At 31.3% G+C, this 19,641-nt stretch overlaps 1 protein-coding gene across 1 annotated transcript in view; it reads right to left on the bottom strand.

Annotated features, from left to right (window-relative positions):
* The window catches only part of LOC129225314 (agrin-like), a 338,344-nt gene that overhangs the window by 42,621 nt on the left and 276,082 nt on the right, over positions 1 to 19,641 (bottom strand). Inside the window, 3 exon segments of the mRNA XM_054859904.1 lie at positions 993 to 1,127; positions 10,498 to 10,605; positions 13,237 to 13,361. Coding sequence (XP_054715879.1) covers positions 993 to 1,127; positions 10,498 to 10,605; positions 13,237 to 13,361 — 368 coding nt within the window.

Raw genomic sequence — 19,641 nt, 5'->3', positions numbered from 1 at the left:
TGAGTTTATCATACAAAAATATTAATTTGTAAACAAAACTTCACATTCTGTATTGCAACCATATTACATATAATACAGGAATGTGAGAACACCGGAGCTAAGACTCAGACCTATAGATTAAACCATGTTCTAAACAACTAGGTGTCCGAAAAATTCTTAACACATTTATAAAAATCATAAAAAAACAACAAATTTTCGCATGTGGTTTGCATAAGAATACTTCACATGCTTGTGATTATATTTATTTATTTATTTATTTTTTTTGTGTTCATTTGCATCAAAGTGTGTAGCATTGCTGACATTGAAGATCTGGAAATACAAATTACCCAAGTAGGTGCAACTGTTCCATAGTCCATGCTGGCTAAAACATGGGATGAACTGTAGTACCGTTTAGGTGTGGTTTGAGTATCAAACGGTGTGTACATTCAACTCTAGTAATGAAAGGTATTACTTTATGTTTAAGAAAAAGACTAAGCACCTCCCATTACATTTGAGGCAGTGAGAAGCAAAGGGATACAAGTGGACTAATTTAAGTTTTGGGTAAATCGCGTTTAAAGATAAGATCCTAGGTAGGCTTTCATTGAATTTTTTTTCTAAATCATGCTGTACAGCAGCACCTACCTGTGCTATTAGTACAATCTCTTACCCCAAGACAGAGGAGAGGTTCACCTACCATTTGTACTGGTTATCTCCAAATTTCTAATTTTTCCACTTGCATCCCTTTGCTTCTCACTTCCTCATTTGTTTTTCTTACTGTTATGGTACAACGCCACCATTAAACGCAATTTGGATTTCTTTTTCTCCTTTTTTCTTTTTTTTTACCATGTCATAAAGATTCGTAAACTTGTAAAATATTCTTGTTCAAACAGTAGATTCATGCGACAAATTGTTGTTTTTCTCTGCTTTTTTCTAATGTGTGAAAGACTTTTTGGATAACATATATTTTTTGCTGTATATTCTGAAATTTAACTACAAAACCAAGGCTTACTAACATTTTTCACATAGTTTTCCGGAATGGTCAGGCAAGCACTTGCATATAAATCCATGTTCACTATGTGGTACACAGGTGGACCCTTCAGAGCAAGGATTGTTTAGGCAGGCATCTTCTAGGGACTCACATGTTCTTCCTAAATGTAACGGGTAATAATGAAATGAAAATATAATACAAACATATTATAATTGCTCATATAAATAAATATTATTAGACTAAATAAATAATTTAGTGAAAAGCTTAAATATTTTTCAGGAATGAAAGGGCCCCATTTTTGACTATTCTGCCTTATTGTTTATTAAGTTGTTTTATAGCTTCATTCACTTATTTCAAGAAGTGTTTTTTTTAAAACATTCTATGAACAATATTAGAAATATACCGTAGGTTACGATACTTTAAAAATGAAATCATGACGGTTTTGGCTCCAAAGCGAAAAGCATAAACAATATAAACTGTCAAACTCTTTAATTTGATACGTCTCCGCATTCATTATATGCTTTAGAAGTGTTGTAGTATTATGAATGGGATGATTTGGCAAAATGAAGGACTAAGGATGTTTTATATATATATATATATATATATATATATATATATATATATATAATATTCTGTTTGAGAGTAACATTATTCCATAGTTAAATGATGATTCATATATATACTTATTCCGATATTGATTGACACATAATTACGTAATATTATTTAGTGACACATATTAAATAATTATATGTTACTAAATATGTTTTCAGTTATATTTTGATACTAATATAAATAAGACTAACTTTTTAAAACATACTGTGTACTTTTTTCTAGCAAATAATTTACTTTTTTGCTTTAATATAACCACATAAAACGTTAGTATATGAAGAAGAGCTGAAAATATAAATTTTCTTAAAATAAGAACGGAGGCAAAATTTGCTTAAAAAATAAGTGTTTGCTTCTCTCCGTTTTGCGTTTCTTTAAATTATCAAAAACTCAGCCCCATTACTTCCTATGTTAGAACACGTCTTACTTAAAAAAAATACTGTGCATATCAGGAAAAAACGCAATATGCTCTAATTACAAAGCAAATTTAAGATTCAACATAACTACTTCCAAGTTAAATTTTTTCTTTCGTTATTTCTTAAAATATGTTACAAATTGCATTTCGATGTGAACACTCAAGTTTATGATGAAGCACAAATTTGATTAGATGCGTTAAGAAACAAAGAGAAAAAACAAAGGGTAAGAAAATTACAGGTGAAAACCTACTTTAAGAAAGTAATCTTTTTAAACATTTTGTATGCGTTAAGAAATTTTGAAAAACATACAACATAAAATTATCCAATAATAAAAATACGGACCTGTTTTTCCATTTAATTTAATAAAAAAATATCTGGATAAAAACGTGTTTTTTCATCTGATTAAATAGAAATTTATTTCGAGTAAAAAGTATTGACCTCATTGAATTTTTGAAAGGACATTTTCTATAAATAAAATTATTAAGTTAGCACGGTAAGAACAAAGTTCCAAAAGTTGAAAAAATTATAAATGCTGGAAAAATACACGAAATCCATTAAAATAACTTATTCTTTAACTTTGGCTTTTTAAATATTCCAATCCAATCGTTTTTTTTTTCATAATCGATAAAATATGCACATTGTAAAGCTCGAATGTTATTGATGGTAGAGGAAAAGGTGTAAATACGGGCACCCCCTGTTGTTTTTGATTTAAAGTTACTTTCAATTCAAAACAATTTAGATTTTTGTCTTTCATTAACATGTATAAGAAGTTTCCTAAATGCGAGTAGTCGAAAAATGGTTAATATCAAGGAATTTATTTCAAAAACGGCGATTTACAAAAACTTCAAAAAAGCCACCAAAAATAGTTAATAAACTGGATACAACAATAGAAAATGCAAAAGAGTTTATTAATTACGGGAGGGGCGGAATTTATAGAAATTGCAAACATAAATGACTCTTTCAGCCCTCGCACAATCTTAGTGTGCTCACATTTAGCACATAACACATTTCACCCACAATCTTAGTGTGCCCACATTTAGCACATAACACATTTCACCCACAATCTTAGTGTGCCCACATTTAGCAAATAACACATTTCACCCACGCCTCTCTCCGAGTCATGTTCAGAGAACTTCCCATCATGATAGATGGATAATACGTCGCTTGATAAATAATTTTTGTTAGTGAAAGGAAAGAGGTGTTATAGTTATGGGCACTCTTTAAATGGGGACCCATTTTTACTCCAACTACACCTAAAAAAGATGGACACTATCACATGTTACATAAAAGCGTGCATGACTAAAGATGTGCTTCAAAATGTAGCATAAGATCTCCGCTTTTCTGATACCAATGTGAAAGTGTTTTTAACTAAACATTAGTAGATGAAAAGAAAACGATTTCACATACCTCTTAAAAGTTTTCAGCCCAAAACCACACCACTAAGCACCGTAACTCACACTTCATCCACACTACTTGAAAGAATGTTCCCAACTGCTCTCTGCTGTCATATGTTAGACAATGGCACCATCTACAGTCCTCGTAGCCATCCCTCAGTGCCTCCCATAGCCTCTAGGGAAGGTTGGCCATCTTTACACCTGTGCCCGTTTTTACACCTTTTCCTCTTTTTTTGTTAAATGTCCGTATACTGATAGAATGTTTTTAAATGGGTATTTTTCCGTGGACTAAGATATTTGCTTTCTAGAAAACTAGCTTTTATACTATCCTAAATTCGTTACATAATTTTAACACGTTGCTTATTATTTAGAACCTTTCGTAATCTACGTATTAAGTAGTTGAATTATACAGTGGTGGACAAAATTATAGACTGAATTTTTTTTTCTTTTGTTTCAATTACAACATGACTCAATTTAAATTACATTCATTGAAGTAAAGATGAATAGTTGAAGAAATAGTTCTAAAATTAGTACATCTTATCAATTAAATTAAAAATTTCATAAAATTAGAAAATTAGCAAATTTAATATTTTATCATTTTGTGAAACCTGGACAAAAGTATAAACTCAGAGGTAAAAAATCCAGGATTACGAGAATGCTTCGTTCCAAAATGTTAATTTAACGCCATAGAATGAATAAATGTTGCCATCAGTGATTGCTAAAAGTTTTGTTTTTGGAAATTAATGAGAAACATATAAATGCACCGCTGGACAAAATTATAAACTCACTTTTTTTTTCACTTTTTCAATCATAATTTAACTCAGTTAAAAAATTTTTTGTTCCAGTAAAGATAAATAACTGACTAAATGGTCCTAAATTCAGTATAACTCATAAACTTTATGAAATAAATAATTTAATTAAAAAATCTCAACTTTAATATCTTTATAATACACATGAAACCTGGACAAAAGTATCAACTCACAAAAGTAAGAAACTCTGAAGTTTGGTAGAATTTTATTAAAATACTTAATCATTTAATGTCCAAAAATGAACCAATGCTGAATTACAAAATTACAAACTTACAATACTGCATAAAAACAATTATAAGCTAACAAAATTTTAATTTTTTTGAGTTTAATTAAGTTACATATGCAATTACTTCAGTAAAACAAAAGCATAGATTTAGGAAAATGTAATTTTGCTATTAACATGGATAAATTGAAAAAAAAATCAATATTTGAAATGTTTTAAAAATTAACTCTGCATTAAATCTAGCCATTAGTGTAAACTACAAACTTTTAAAAACGAGTTGGGCTCCCAGTTTTCTGAATTACCTCGAATATGCGAATGGGCATGCAGATTTCACAAGCGTTTCCAACAGCTGCAGTGGCATATGGTTCCATGCTAAAAATATTGCCCTTTTTAATTCCTCTATGGTTTGGTACTGGTGCCGATCATGATAAACTTTGCGAACCGTGGTCCCCCAAAGATTTTCAATCGGATTAAGATCCGGACTACGAGCTGGCCATTTGGTAACTTTGATACCCCAGCGCTTGAACCATTCTTTTTTACTTTTTGCTGTGTGTACACTCGCGTTATCTTGCTGAAATAACCAGTTACTTCCAGGAATCAGATGAGCAAAAGGTAAGAGATGATCTTCCAGTATTATATGGTAATCTTCAGCGTTCTATCTTCCATTAAGAAATGCCAATCCTGCTTTACCATGCTGAGAGAGTTATTTATCTTTACTGGAACAAAATTTTTTTTAACTGAATTAAATTATGATTGAAAAAATGAAAAAAAAAATGAGTTTATAATTTTGTCCAGCGATGCATTTATATGTTTCTAAATTTCCAAAAACAAAACTTTTAGTAATCACTGATGGCAACATTTATTCATTCTATGGCGTTAAATTAACATTTTCGAACGAAACTTTCTCGTAATCCTGGATTTTTTACCTTTGAGTTTATACTTATGTCCAGGTTTCACGTAATGATAAAATATTAAATTTGCAAATTTTCTAATTTTATGAATTTTTTAATTTAATTGATAAGATGTACTAATTTTAGAACTATTTCTTCAACTATTCATCTTTACTTCAATGAAAATAATTTAAACTGAGTCATGTTGCAATTGAAACAAAATTAAAAAAAAATTGAGTCTTTAATTTTGTCCACCACTGTATTTTACAGTTTTAAACATTTATAGTTTCAGAAATAAAGAAACACCTTTGTGTGGGAAAAGTAAAAGAAAGTATGGCAATGTTTGCATAACTACATAAGTTTAACTTGCATAAGTTTGCAGAGATTACACGGTTTCCGGTGCCACAAGGAGCCACCTTTTTATGCAAAAGACTTGAGTTTTTAGACGAAACATCAGATTTTTGTTGGTTGTATTTTTATCCAATAGCTCTACTCATTCGCATCAAAAAAGGGGTTCCTTGTAACCCCGAAACACGTTTTTGTAGTTCTCTACAAATTTGTGCCAGTTAATCTTGCAATATTTTCTTTTAGTAAGAGTTTTTTTTTTTTTCTACTTTCAAAAATTGTCTTTAAGTCTTTTTTTTTTTGTACCCGGGAAAGTATCAGCTGTATAAGGAAAATTCCACGTCAAATCAATCTAAAAAAAATGACCTCACCATTTATGATTTTAACGACAATTGTACGAAAAAAAAAGGAAACGTTGTGACATTCAAATGAATGTAACTTCTTTCTTAATTATAGTAAAATAAAAATTTAAAAACCATTGTAAAGCTAAAAAATAGAGCTTTCTTTTGATTCAAAACACGACTTTCTTACGACAGGTTTAAGTTGCAAGGTCATTTACCGTTACTTTTGACCTTGACTAGCTCAAAACATGCCCCTTTAGAATTTCTTCAAGAAAATATAGTTTACAGTTTTGACGCTATTTTCCCACTACGCCAAAACTTAGACTGGGATCGCAATGGCAAGGTACTGGGAAAAAATAAAGAATGTTCATATGTTTTACATTGGAATTTAATATGTGAGGTCAGTCACCTTCTTGACCTCCGCGCCATTTCCGATTTTAATGAAATTTCGTGTAAAGGACACATGCGACAAGATAAGTAATTCTGCCAATTTTCAGAATTCTACTTCAAAATTGTTACGAAATACATGACTGTTAAAAACTTTAAAAGTGGAAAATAAACGGAAAGTTGTGACATGCAAATGACTGTAACTTCTACCCTAATTACAAAAGAATAAAAATTTAAAAACCATTACAAAGTTAAAGAATAGAGCTTTCTATTGGTATAAAAGATAGTTTTCTCACGACAGGTTTAAGTTACAAGGTTCACCGTGCGTCAATGGTGTGAACGTTTTCAAGTGTTCACCATGATTCAATTCACCGTGAATTTTGAGTTTGAATGTCTCAAAACACGCCAACTTAGAATTTCTTTAAAAATATACATATTGTAGCTCTAAAACTTAGGCTGGGACCGTAATGTCAAGGTGCTGCAAAAAAATACGAATGTTTACATACAGCTTCTTGTAACTCGAACTATTGATTATTCGAAGCTATTAGCCGGTCTCTTGGGACTTTAATAAATATTTTTATTAATTTTGGAATAGAATTTCTAACATTGGTTGTGAAACAAAATTCTGCCATTATACTGGAAGCTTTGTCATAGGCTATAACTGGCTGTTTTTTTATTTCCAAGATTTTTTGCTAATTAAGGATAAAAATTATGGTTATCAAACAAAAGTTCTGTAATATTCTAGCTCTTATTTAAGAAATCAGTCGATTTGTCAAAATATGCACTTTTGAAGAATGCGCATAAAAAATTAAAACAATAAAATTAAGACAGAATTAATGTAAAATATGTAACAAAATATGTAAACATTCCTGATTTTTTTGCAATCTCTCACCATTGTGATCCCAGCCTAAGTTTTGGTGTAGTAGAAGAACAGCGTTGGAGCTTTGGTGTAGTGGAAGAACAGCGTTGGAGCTATAACTATATTTTTTTGAAAAACTTCTAAGGGGGAGTGTTTTCAGATATTCAAAGTCAAAAGTCACGGTAAATGACCTTGAAACTTAAACCTGTCATGAGAAAGCCATGTTTTAAACCAATAGAAAGCTATATTGTTTAATTTCCCAATGTTTTTTTTAATTTTTAATCCACTGTTATTAGGATAGTAGTTACAGTCATTTGCATGTCCCAACTTTCCGTTTATTTCGCACTTTGTTTTTAACAACCCTGTATTTCGTAAAATGTTACAAGTATAATTCTGAAAATTGGGAGGATTATTTATCTTGTCATATGTCTCCTTCACATGAAATTTCATTAAAATCGAAAATGGTGAGGAGGTCAAGAAGGTAATTGATCTGACATGGAATTGCCCATAACTAACTGCTAAAATGATTTGTATAAACCAGGTTAGTGTATAACAAAAAACTATAACTAAACAAACCTAACCTGGCAGCCTTGTGAAAGGTGTTTCAGATCCCAATCAAAGCATTAGGACTTTGCCCCAATTATATTTGGTCAGGGAGGCAACAGAATAAATAAAATAAGATGAATGCAAAAATGATTTACTGTAGCAGGGGATAACGTCCTAGGTGGTTGAATCATATTTGCCTTGTGGATGGGAAGAAGCTTGTGTTGCTCATTTGAATTGACGTTGCTGCTGACTGGACAACTAGCGTTTGATTATAATCTGGGGGTGCAGTGTTGCTTGGGAAAAATAATGGTTTCTTTTTATTCTGTTACACGTAGTTGAAACATCTTGACATTTTTATTTACATACATCTAACTGGTAGAAAATTGTCAGCTCAGCAATTGGAGACTCCATAGTTCAAAGCCTCTCTTCTTGAAATCTCTCGAAGTTGAAGTTCCTAAAAAGTTTTTTTTGGCTAAATGTGTTTGCGTAAAGGTTCTGATCGTACCCCTTCCTCCTCTTTAAATCATACTTATAAAGGATATATCCTTGATTTTCATTCCTCTCCAACAAATCTTCGGGAGAATTAATTACGTAGCACTATCAATTTTGCCAACGTTGAAGAGGAGGCTCAAAGAGGCTTTTCCGCATCGGTTTCCTCAAATTGGGGGTTGGGGCTAACAAAAGACTGGCTCATGTTAAGTTTTTGTTCAACAGCAATATTTCCTTCTTTTATTTTCTCTTTTAAGTTTTCGAGTTTAACAAAAATGACCAGATCCCGCATGATGAAATCATTTTTAAAGTGGTAACGCTACGTTATTTAAAATCATCTAGGTGTACATAATCACCTCTCAAAGCTTTATTTATTTTTTCAAACTCAATCTGTAGAGTCAGGTGGGGTGGAATGGGTATAAAAACAGGCATTTTTCAAATGATTGTCAAACAATTCAAATTTGATATCCAACAATTAAAAAACCTTAATTGAGTTTTTACATTTCAGCAATACACTTCACATATCCATAGTTATTATTACTGAAATAATTTTATTATTTAGTGAAAAAGCTATTATTTCAAAGTCTGTTTTTATACCCATTCCACCCCATGGGGTGGGGTGAAATGAGTAGTATTGTTTTAAATTAAACTTTAGAAATTGAAAACTCGAATTTATTTATTATTTTCTCACAAATATTTATTAATATAATATATATATTTGTTTGAACAGTATAGTCTGTAATTAACTGCAATTAAAGGCATAATGTCCACGATTATTGAGGATTGGCTGACTTAGGTTTTAATGATTTGTTCTCCTTCAATCTCCATTTTCGTATTATTGGGGAGGGTGAAAAAAATTCCCATCAAAGACTTCTTAAGAATTTTTACAACATAAGCACAAGTATATAAAGATTACAGAACATGAGCAATGAAATACTTTTTAAAGTTCTTAACAAAGTTCTTAACAATTGAACAGCACCCAATCACCTGTAGATATTGTTTTTGAACATAAGCTTAGTGGAATGGAAGTTTGATCAGACTGGTTTTCAATTTATTTAGTCAGTTGTGGCGTTGTCTAGTGGTTGCATGGTATGACTCGTATTAAGCGGTAGGCAAATGATAATTTCATTATCAATAGCATGCTTTACAGTTTCATAGGTCAGCTGGCTTGCATGTCTTTTCAGATGCATTGCGAAAAATTTGAACCATTCTTTAAAGAGGTGTCTTCCATTCAACCAGATTTAGTGCAACCATAAGCAACTCCATAACATAAGAATTTCAGAATATGAAGCTTTTTATAAAATGAACAACACTTACTTCAGAGAATAACTTTTAATGAGAAACAATGTAAATTCCACAACCTATGTTTTTAAGTCTAATATTATACCCCTTCCACCCTACTTAAAATATTTTAACATATTTCTTAAAATGTATCAATTTTTTCTTTTCTGTTTCTTTCAGTTGACAAAGGAGACTTCCCTTAATGAAAATAATAGCAAAAGAACGCTATCAAAATTCAAACAAAATCTTGAAAACAAAATTTCAACGATATCATTTAGTTATGATTGTTACAATATAATTTACAAGAAGGCTGCCACTAAACTGACTTTCCATTTAGTTTTTTCTTGAACCAAAATAAAGTCAAACTATTGTAAACAACATGAGTGTTTTTATTTAAAAAAAATATTTTTCTTTTCTGTAACTTGGTAGATTAATAAACTACCCATTCCACCCCACATGCCCATTCCACCCCACCCTATAGAACATTCCCCTGACCCTATAGAACTAATGTTTCAGAAAAACCTGACAGCATTGCATGTGTCCTTTCGTTGAGATTTTCTTCTTAAAGAAAACAAACTTAATTTTGTTCTTGGGCCGCAAAAATTTCTAAATTTTACTAATCAACTTACTTGTATACACACCGAATAAATAGTTAAAATATTACTGGAAACATAAAAAAAATAAAAATTAAATTGCGTTTAAAATATTGTTCACCACATTCAATAAACGCATAACTTTCCCCAAAATGGCGTGAAAAGATTCATTATTTCAAGAAATGGAATTATTAATTTATTTAATGGATTTTATTGTGTAATCAAGTTCGGAAGTTGTAAATACGTTATTTCATTCAGTATAAATATGAATAATTCTTTTGAAATACTGAGTCATTATAATTTAAATCTTTCCATGAATAACTCAGTTCAAATGCATTTATCAGACCTAACCTGTAAATCCGGGCAGACAAAAGCACGTATAATCGTTCTCTCCAACTGGTTCGCAGATAGCTTTGTTCTTGCAAGGCATATTAATGCAAGGCGTGGATCCGCATTCATCTATTGAAATACAAAAATTAAATTCATTCATTTGGTATAGATAGAGCAATTCAATTCATTTTCTACAGAAAATAAAGCTCAATACTTAAGCATAATTTTATTTTGAAATAACATTATTTTAAGATATTGAAAAAGAATGAAGGATTTTTTTCTCCATAAATGTGTGGATTCTTTTCTGGCGAGGTGGGGTCTTACAACCATAACAATCAAAAAGCTTTTGTAATGTCAAAATATAGTGGGGTGCATCCTACAATTGAAAAACTACAATCAAGTGTTTTTCATTCTGTCTCTAGGAAAATCTTTTGGAGAATGCAAACATTTGATTTAAGGGTTATTAAACTACTATTTCAGGCGTATTATTGCTGTACATGACCTCGAAAATTCAGAAGATGGCAAGTTTCGAAATGTAAAAATTAAATTGAGACAATGTATGAAAAAATTGAGAAAAACATAACAAAACAGAGCTAAAAACTGTTTGTACGATAGCTGAGTTTTTTCTAACACCCGTGTAACGTTAGATAGTTTTCATAGTTGGTAAACTATAATTAATAACTATATTTTTCATTTTAAAATCTATTGACAGGTTTTTGCCATAATAAGGTAAATGCTCTCATTAAAAGCATGTGGGAGACCTTTAATGGTATTCGTATATGTTTGATTTTTAAAATTTTTATTTAAAAATTAGGTATTTATACAGTAAAAATGCATTATTTGTTTAATCGCTTAAATAATAATAATAATAATAATAATAATAATAAATAATTTTTAATAACTAATTAACATTTGATTAGTCAATTTGCTTACTTTTGAGCAATGAATGCAAAATTTTAATTCATTCACAAATACAATAGTGGATGTTAACTGATGAGCCATACTCTACTCTATGCTTTGAACCTAACAACAGATTTACACAGCGCGTAAATTTTATGGTACTTCTTAACTTTGAAATGCACTTAAAGAACCAAAGTATAAAAAAACGAACACTTAGCTTTGAAATTGCATAAGAATAGTTTTTTTTTTATCGATCAGTTAGGGTTTAGGATCAACAAATCTAGCAGTTTATTTTGATTTTATAGCAAAAAATAAATAAAATAATAAATAAATAAATAAATAAATAAAATAAATTCATGATTTAAACAGGGAGTAATTACTGTTTGAATGATTATTGGAAAAATAGCATTCTGAGAAAAAATGTTTAAAGTTTAAATGAACCATTTGTGTGAAAATTAGGTGACATTTCGAAAAATAAAAGTTGAAACTTTTTATTAGTAGGAATTTTTTCACAATTTTAATGTCCATGTTAGATAATGATTTCATGCATATTTTCGATTAACAGAAAAAAAATCAATATTCTCGTCGCTTTTTGCTAATTTTAAACCTATACTTATACTTTGAGTCCATATTCTGAATGAACTAAACGTGACGACATGATAAGAAAGTATAGACATACATAAGATATACCTCGTAGTGTGCGGTTAGTATTAAATTACAAATTTCAGAAACGGCACAAGCCTGAAAACTAAAATTTATCAGGAGAAAAAAAATATGTGGATGGATTTAATTGTTTGAAGTAGTTTTTTTAAGCTTTATCGGAAACTGTATACGTTTAACAAGGACAGAGCTTACTTGATGGGAATTGATTACCCACCTTTGTTCTGAAAAATAAAATATAATAATAGAAAGTTAAGATGCACATAATTATGGTAACTGCAGAAACTGGATTTACAAGCAAACCACTTTTTCATAGCTAAAGGGGTGAAAATCTGAATAAAAAGATCGGATGTCTTTATATCTATACGATCGCTTATTTTGCACTGAAAAAAAAAATGTGCATATTAACATTGCATTATTATCTTAGATCTTTTATTTAATTCCTCCACTATGTTTTCATCAAAATGTTCTTCTGCGTCCATTTTTCATGTCGCATTTAATGGGAACTGTAGAATAAATTCATAGACGATTTCAAAACTCTTCAGAAAGTGCTAAAACTTTCAAATCTCAGTGCGATGAATTTCGAATATGAAATTTGTTGCAGAAAGTCACGCGTTTTTAACCGGAATGAAAACTAGATACTTTCCGCAAACGGTTGCTATGGTCTTCGCAAATGTCCAGTTCAGACAAGTCTATCTGAATAAGGGGGTGGGGGGGAGTAAAAAAATGTTGCGCGTCTTTAGTTCATTTCATTGCGACTCTGTTTAATATAAAGGCTAACACACATTTACAAAAGATGGCATCCTCGAAAACTATTACATGCGTCTATTTCCACCGTATACCGGAAGTTAGCTTTTCCATCTCCTCGGTGGTCAAACCGTATCAGTCTTTCCGTCTCAAAAAAATATAAAATAATACGTATTTATAAAGAAACACGGAAAAATCGATTTAAAAAAAAATTCTAAATACACCATTTTTGAACTTTGCAATTAGTCTATATTCATTAAATTCTATCCCAACGCACTGCTTTTGGTTTTACATTATCTTCTCCCAAATGCCTATATTTTTAATTTTGGTTTCGACTATACATGAAATATGAAACACATCCTTCTAAACGTAATACACATAATTCTTGCACCCATAAATTACGTTAAACAAAAACAGGAGAAAAAAAATGTTAATACAAGCAATAAATCTTACGAATGCTGCTTCCTCGTATTATATCTTTGGAACTCGGGTATCGAAGATCTACTTCTTTCTTTCCTATTTTCAGTCGGCGAATGCAACCAATCATTCCAGTACTGACAGCAATGTTCTCAAAAATACTGAAAATAATCAAAACCATAAAAAATTAGTTTTTTTTATGATGTATTTCTGCAAGATTACTTTTATTTTTTGGTGTCTAGGGTGAATCCGGGTGAGTTGCCGCATCTGATATAGGTGCCCCACCTCTTGTATTTTCAGATAGATGGCTGTCGGAGTCGTAGTACAAGATCAGAGTAAGACTTTTAACCAGTGAACATCAAATCAATTACCCTGATTCTCAATTTGATGATTGTTTTTAACTATGCAAAAAATATAATAATAATAATAAGGAGATTATGCAAAACGAATCCGGACACTCAAAAAGTATTTTTGACTCTCTCGGATGAGAAGTTCGTAGTTGAACTGTGATAGCGCAGTTTCAAAAGGAAAGTAACGCACACGAGTGTTTGTTCCTAATGCAACATTTACCTTTCATTGGATTACCATTCAATCTTAGAAGAACCGAATATTTGGTACGGACTTAACTAGCTCGATCCTATCTACCATTTCTGAGAATTAATCATTCACTATCAAATCATTGTATACAATTTTAAACCAAATTGGTGAGCTGATTTTCGAAATGTAAACTTTTAATTAAATATCTCATATTCTAAAATATACCAGTATAGCTTATAATATAAATTAAGGCTAATAAACTAAAATGTTCAATTAATGTGATAAGCTTAAATAATTACATATAGTACAGTTTAGAACTTCATCTTTTTTTACATACATGTAATTAGAAATATTTCAATTGTTTAATAGACAAAATGCAAAAGTGAATTCTGCAATGTGTAAAAGTTTCTCAAAAAGAAAGGGATAAGTATTCATAATAAACCTAATCTTTATTACATTTTCACGACGTTAGCGCGTATACATAGATCAACGTTCATAATTAATCATAGACATCGACCTTTTAAATTATTAGGAAAAATATCACTATTTTTGTTTCAATAAAAGCAAATTATCGTATAAAATTCTAATACTAAGAATTTTTCATTATTGTTATGAATAATGGAAATTTATGCATCGGATAATAATGCCAGTTGAAAACCTTTTTAAGTGTTCATTGTCGATAAAATTGACAAAATGTCAACTCAAAATGCGGTAAATGAATTAATTAATTAGAAGATCAATTCCACTTAGTTCCGTTTAACTCTTTTAGGGAGTTTTATGTCACACAAGCGAGAAATATCTGCTTAATATGACACATTGTTTAGGTGTTTAGGAAATAGATTTCTAACTGTGGAAATCATTGTAACTGCTAATATACTAAAGGTTTTTCTAAAGACTATTTATTAGAAAACTATTTGAAATACTCTATTTGAAACAAAAGTGATTTTTCAAACTTTGATAATATTCATAATTTAAACATTTGAAATATGTATCAGTAAACTCGCAAACATTTAAGAAAAAAAAAACCTTTAAATTTGCAAAGAGTATTTCAACGCTCAAAAGCAGCATAGTATTTCATAAAAAGTGGTGTATAAAAATATTTTCTTCTTGTGAATTCTTAAATTTTGCATTTTATTCAGATGTTAGAGATTCAAAATATAAAAATCCAATTTGTTAATGTAAAAAATACCTCCTTGAAGTTTTCTATAAATAAATAAATAAATAAATAGATAAATAAATAAAATAAAATAAAGCTCGCAACATATTTAATATTGGGAAATAGCACACTTAGTTTTATATTTGTTCTCCACTAATTAACGTCACTTACGTGTCGTGATAAAATTATAAAATAGTTGTTCTCGAACCCATAGCCAATGAAAGTAGAGAAAAAAATCAACAATTTTATCAAACGTTTTGATAATGGTGTCTGCTAACTCAGATACTTCATGGCGGCAAAGACTATTCATCAGTGTGCCCACTAGTGGCAAAATAGCAAGTTTGACGTACTTTTCTTTGAAAATTGCATTATTCGATGATACTTGGTATAAACTGAGCTTTTGAGAAGTTTTCTACAGTGAGTATGTGTTCTTGTTTAATCTGTAAGAACCTTCATACGCCTACACTAATTTAATATTAACGTGTCTAATAGAGATGTTGAATCTCTGGAACTGTCAAAAGCTATGCTCAGAGGCTCTCTGTTAAACTGGTTTACGGGACAACTCTACTTGACAGCTGATTTTGCATCTGAAATGCGATGGTAGTAAAGGATTAGTCGATGTTTAGGGGTTCTTTGGACAGAGCATCTACAAATTCGATTTCCTCAATTTTCACCTGTGCAGGCATTCATTGCAGCACACAGAATATTCCTCTGATCGACAGTCTTCTACGAAGCCATATATGAGATATATTATCGTTATCTTTCTATTTTCCATGACTTCAAATACCGATTTAGAGAATGAAAAATAACTACCTTTTTAAATCTCTCAATTTAGTCTTATAAAGTTTCAAAGCTTCCCCGATAACCAATAGTTTGCTGGTGCAATTAAAGACAATTAGTCATGTGTTGATTTTATGGCACGTTTTTTTATCCTTTAGAAGTAGTAAGAGTACGTCTACAGCACTTCTATTGAGAGATTTATGTAGGGAACTATTGGTAATGGTAATAACTAGGTTTCCAACGGAAGAGTTGTTCAATTTTTTAAGGGTATTTTTCCTAAAGTTTTATAGGGTCTGGTTTTCTAGAAGTAAGCTGCATCGAAGCAGTTTTAGTGTTTGTTGGATGTTTTAAACAGTGGTAGGCTTGAAGAAACTTCAGGGATAAAGTTTAGTTGTTTTTTATTGAGTTTTGGAAATAAAGAAGTTGAAAATCATAAAGTACATAATAAATTAGGAAATAGTTTAAGTTTCACATATCAGTTTTTGTCAAACTTGATAGAGGCGAGGTGGCACATAGTCGACAGAGTAAGTCATATTTTGAAATACACCTTCAGCTCAGTCATTTCCAGCCGAGGACTGCAGTTTCGTGCTTATTAGCACTCATCAGCCCGGCATAGGAAAGTGAGTGAGCTAGAGATGGATAATCTCTTAAGGAAGCCCAGAGTGCCAAACAAACTGGTAGCTAATACAGAATTAGCACAGACCAGACGAGTGACCGAAACAATGGTTCGGTTCAACTCGAAGATTGAAGGCAAGCCATGGTATATTCAATAAATTACCAACCCATTAGCCAGGGCTAAAGCAGAAATATATGAAATACATCTCCTTGCTAAATTCCCTGGCCACCTCCAGGGCTCGCTTTAGCCCTGGCTAATGGGTTGGCAATTTATTGAATAAGTCATATTTTGTTCAATTTTAATATTTTTCATTAAGGATACTCATGATTAATTTGGTAAAGTTATTATGGTTTTTGAAGCTCCATGTTGACTAAAGGCAAATTTCAGTTTGACTGCCTACAGTTACCAATGATATTCGTAAATGTGATTCCAGCAGTAAATTTATTACTTGCTCCACTGTATTTCCAAGTTTATTGTAAATACTAATATAATTCTTCATTACTGAAGCCCCACTATAGGTGCAATAATAGAATTATTTCATTTTTATACGTTACTCAATACTATTATATACTAAGTCTTTTATTTTATTAAAAACTTTTTTTTTTAATGCTGAGGAAAATAAAAAGGTTTTCAACTTTAGTTTATCCATAGAGTTCAAGCAGAAGTCGATGTCTATTATCATCAGTTTAAACATTCGAATGCTTTGGAGAAACAGGAGAAGTCCATTTTATTCACCTAATTTCTACAGCAAGTTTTTTGGAGTAACTTTTAAATTTATATGATTTTTGACAGCAGTAGCTTGTCTTTTTTTTTATTATTATAATTTTGACTTAAAACCGATTACTCCCACGCTTATTTGAAGAGTTTTTCTTTAAAACATATTGCATTTATAAATTCAAAATGTTGTCTTCATATTAGGTTGATTATGTTTTATTAAAACTCAATTATTAACTTCAGTTTTGAAATAAATTCTCTTTTTATTATTAAATTAACTTCAACTTCTGGAAAAATATAAAAAAATAAATAATGCGCTCTCCTTACTTATAATAGAGAATATATATAGTTTGAGACTCGGGGCAATAAAGTGTCAGTGGGAGACCATCCACTATGTCATGGTTACCTCGAAACTCCGAACCGCAGAATAACCAACTGAAAGGATCCCAGACAAACACAACTGTCAAAAGCAGAATATTTCCTTTTGTTAAAACAGATGAGCAAATTTACGTTTATAAGAAAAGGAGCTTTCAGGCGCACTCTAGATAAGAACCATGCTGAGTCAAAGATAGAAAAATGTTTATCAGATAATGTAGAATTCAATGGGCTAAGACAGTTGTATTCAAGTGACTCATTTTATATCCAACAAAGAGTTGACTTCAAACGTTAAGCTCTGCAGTTTGATAATGCACAGAAAAATAACAATTCAGTTTCTATTCAAATAATGTACTGAAAGGAAACAAGTAATATTTCTTTCATTTTTAATAACTTTTTGTGTTGTTATCATCATAATTGGAGATTTTCTCCATCTCCTCGCTTTTTGGGAATAAATTTATACGCTTGTGCATTCAAGTATCAATTAAATTGGAAATTTGCTGTCATTGTCATACTAGGACCATTTCATGTGACATCTATCAGACAATAATTTTCTAACTGCATTCATTTTTTTAAGGAAGTTTTTTTCTTTTTGAGCAATCACGAATGCTTATTGTTCTCATTTGACTTTTTGAATTCCTATGATTTTATTTTCCCACCACCTCCCTCTGCCAGCACCACCGTCGCGTCGACAGGCCTCACGATGCTGCTCCTCTTGCGAAAACCGTCTCCAGGTTGCGTCCATATCCTACACACACACACTTCTACACACATACACACACTCATGCCTGCACACAGACACCAACGCATATGCCTACATACACACACACACGAACGCCTACACACATGCGCCCGTACACACACAGCACTGCATACACAACACGCACGCACATGCATACATACACACACACACACACACCCACACAAATGCGCCTACACAAACACACACACATGTGCCTGTACAAACACACACGCGCATTCATACACACACACGCTTGTGATTGCAAAAACATAATTTGAATTCAAGATGCCAAAAATTGAAATAAATATATTTTTTCTTTTTTTTTTTTCATTTTGTGACTTCAAAACATGTGTAAGATTTTCATTGTTTTGTGTGTGTTAATCTCTTTTTCCAAGCTACGATCAATGCTAGAAGATTGCTTTAAAGTTTTGTCTTGTAGTAGGCCATTTTATGTGACGGAATGGGACACAGGAGGCAGTGAGAAGCAAATGAATGTAAGTGACAATAAAAGTTTGGAGATAACCAGTACAAATGGTAGGTGAACCTCTCCTCTATCTTGTGGCAAGACATAGTACTATTAGCTCTGGTAATTGCTGCTATACAACATGATTTTTAAAAAAAATGCAATTAAATCTTACTTAGGACCTTATCTTTTAACATGATTTACTCAAAACTTGAATAGGCTGCGTACTCAATTTCAGAAATAAAACGAAGAAGTTTTGAAGGAGTAAAATAAGATATTGAAGGAGTGCTAACGGGCTGTCATTAAATGATGTCGCACTTTTTTCCAACATATTTGACCCCCTTCCCCCTTTATCACAAAGTGTCACACTCCACCTAACTCTTCCTCTTGTCACATGTCATATTTTTTGTAAACATATTGTTACAATAACTGTGTGATGTCACTTTTTGTCACCCACTCTCTTCTCCTTGTCACAATGTCATGAACCAGTCTACTTCATACATAGGAGGCAGTGAGAAGCAAATGAATGTAAGTGACAATTCAAAAGTTTGGAGATAACCAGTATTAAATGTTAGGTGAACCTCTCCTCTATCTTGGGACAAGACATAGTACTAGTAGCTCTGGTAGGTGCTGCTATACAGCATGATTTGGATTTTTTTTTCCAATGCAAGCCTAACTAAGACCTTACCTTTAAACGCGTTTTACTCAAACTCGAAAATATGCTCTTATAAATCCTTTTGCTTCTCACTGCCTCATAGTTAGTTTTGTCACTAGATTTTATTCAAAAACATACTAGAAATTTCGTTTCTGATGGCAACAGTAAAGATTTGTAATAGAAACGATGCAGAACATCAAAATTTTGTAAGTTTGAAGCATAGACTAGTAATAAGAGTAGACCGAGTTTTCCCAGACTTGCTAATGAAAAAATTGGTTCATGGATACATCATGTGACTGGTGGGAGGCTTGGCGAAAACTTTGGCAACATGGTTGCTAAATGGCATTATTATCTATAGTTTGGTTCTCGGCATGTATTTTAAGACGTAATTTGTTTTCATTAT

Source organism: Uloborus diversus, chromosome 6, assembly GCF_026930045.1.
Source record: "Uloborus diversus isolate 005 chromosome 6, Udiv.v.3.1, whole genome shotgun sequence".
NCBI lineage: Eukaryota > Metazoa > Arthropoda > Arachnida > Araneae > Uloboridae > Uloborus > Uloborus diversus.
This window is presented reverse-complemented; position numbering and strand designations above follow the sequence as displayed.